The 783-nt window shown below is 52.4% G+C and overlaps 1 protein-coding gene across 1 annotated transcript in view; it reads left to right on the plus strand.

Moving 5' to 3' along the window:
- VOLCADRAFT_104368 (uncharacterized protein) overlaps nt 1–783 on the plus strand; it is a gene marked incomplete at its 5' end in the record, with an annotated part of 12,181 nt that overhangs the window by 6,228 nt on the left and 5,170 nt on the right. Inside the window, one exon of the mRNA XM_002949566.1 lies at nt 680–708. Coding sequence (XP_002949612.1) covers nt 680–708 — 29 coding nt within the window. The remainder of the gene's footprint in view (nt 1–679; nt 709–783) is intronic.

Here is a 783-nt window from a genome sequence, read left to right on the forward strand (position 1 = left end):
AGACCCGCAGTAGGTCGCCCACCGTTTGCAGTTTCCTGCATGTAGCGATCCCCACGAAGTGCGCCTCCAGGCCCGGGCGGCGGTTCAAACTGTCTGGGTCTGCCTCGCCGGTATTGGGGAGCAACGGGTTACCCCACAACGCGGTTGCCCAGCACCACGGTCCGGGGGACAAGGGGCTGGTCTCGATATCCCGGAGCGGTGGTAGGTGTCCCAGGGCGCCCACAATCCGGCTGATATCCGTGTATATGTATGTATGTATGTATGTATGTATGTATGTATGTATGTATGTATGTATGTATGTATGTATGTATGTATGTATGTATGTATGTATGTATGTATGTATGTATGTATGTATGTATGTATGTATGTATGTATGTATGTGTGTGTATGTGTGCACGTGAGAGATGGTTGCGCAGCTCGGTTGGGGAGGCGTTTCCTGGGAGTTGACTGAATCAGGGGTGTAACTTGTTTAACTGTGCTGAAATGTATTCCTTGCGTTTCAATTAGCCACCAGGTTTTCTTTCTGCCAAAAAATAAGTGAGAATTATCTTTTTTCTTGACGTTCTTAAAGGCCTGTTGGTGTCGAAATGACTTTTTACTTCCGCATATTTGCTACCGATAATTAGCGATAGCGATGGATGCCTCTGTGCGCCTCTCTCAACGATACCGCTCTATGCAGGTGGCGCCGGAGACGGAGACGAAGGAGGGGTAGGGGGCGGGGAAGACGGCGCTACAGCCGCCGCTGCCACCGCCGGCGCCGCCGCCCCGGCAGCGCCGGCTGCC

Source organism: Volvox carteri (genome assembly GCF_000143455.1).
Source record: "Volvox carteri f. nagariensis unplaced genomic scaffold VOLCAscaffold_15, whole genome shotgun sequence".
Taxonomy (NCBI): domain Eukaryota; kingdom Viridiplantae; phylum Chlorophyta; class Chlorophyceae; order Chlamydomonadales; family Volvocaceae; genus Volvox; species Volvox carteri.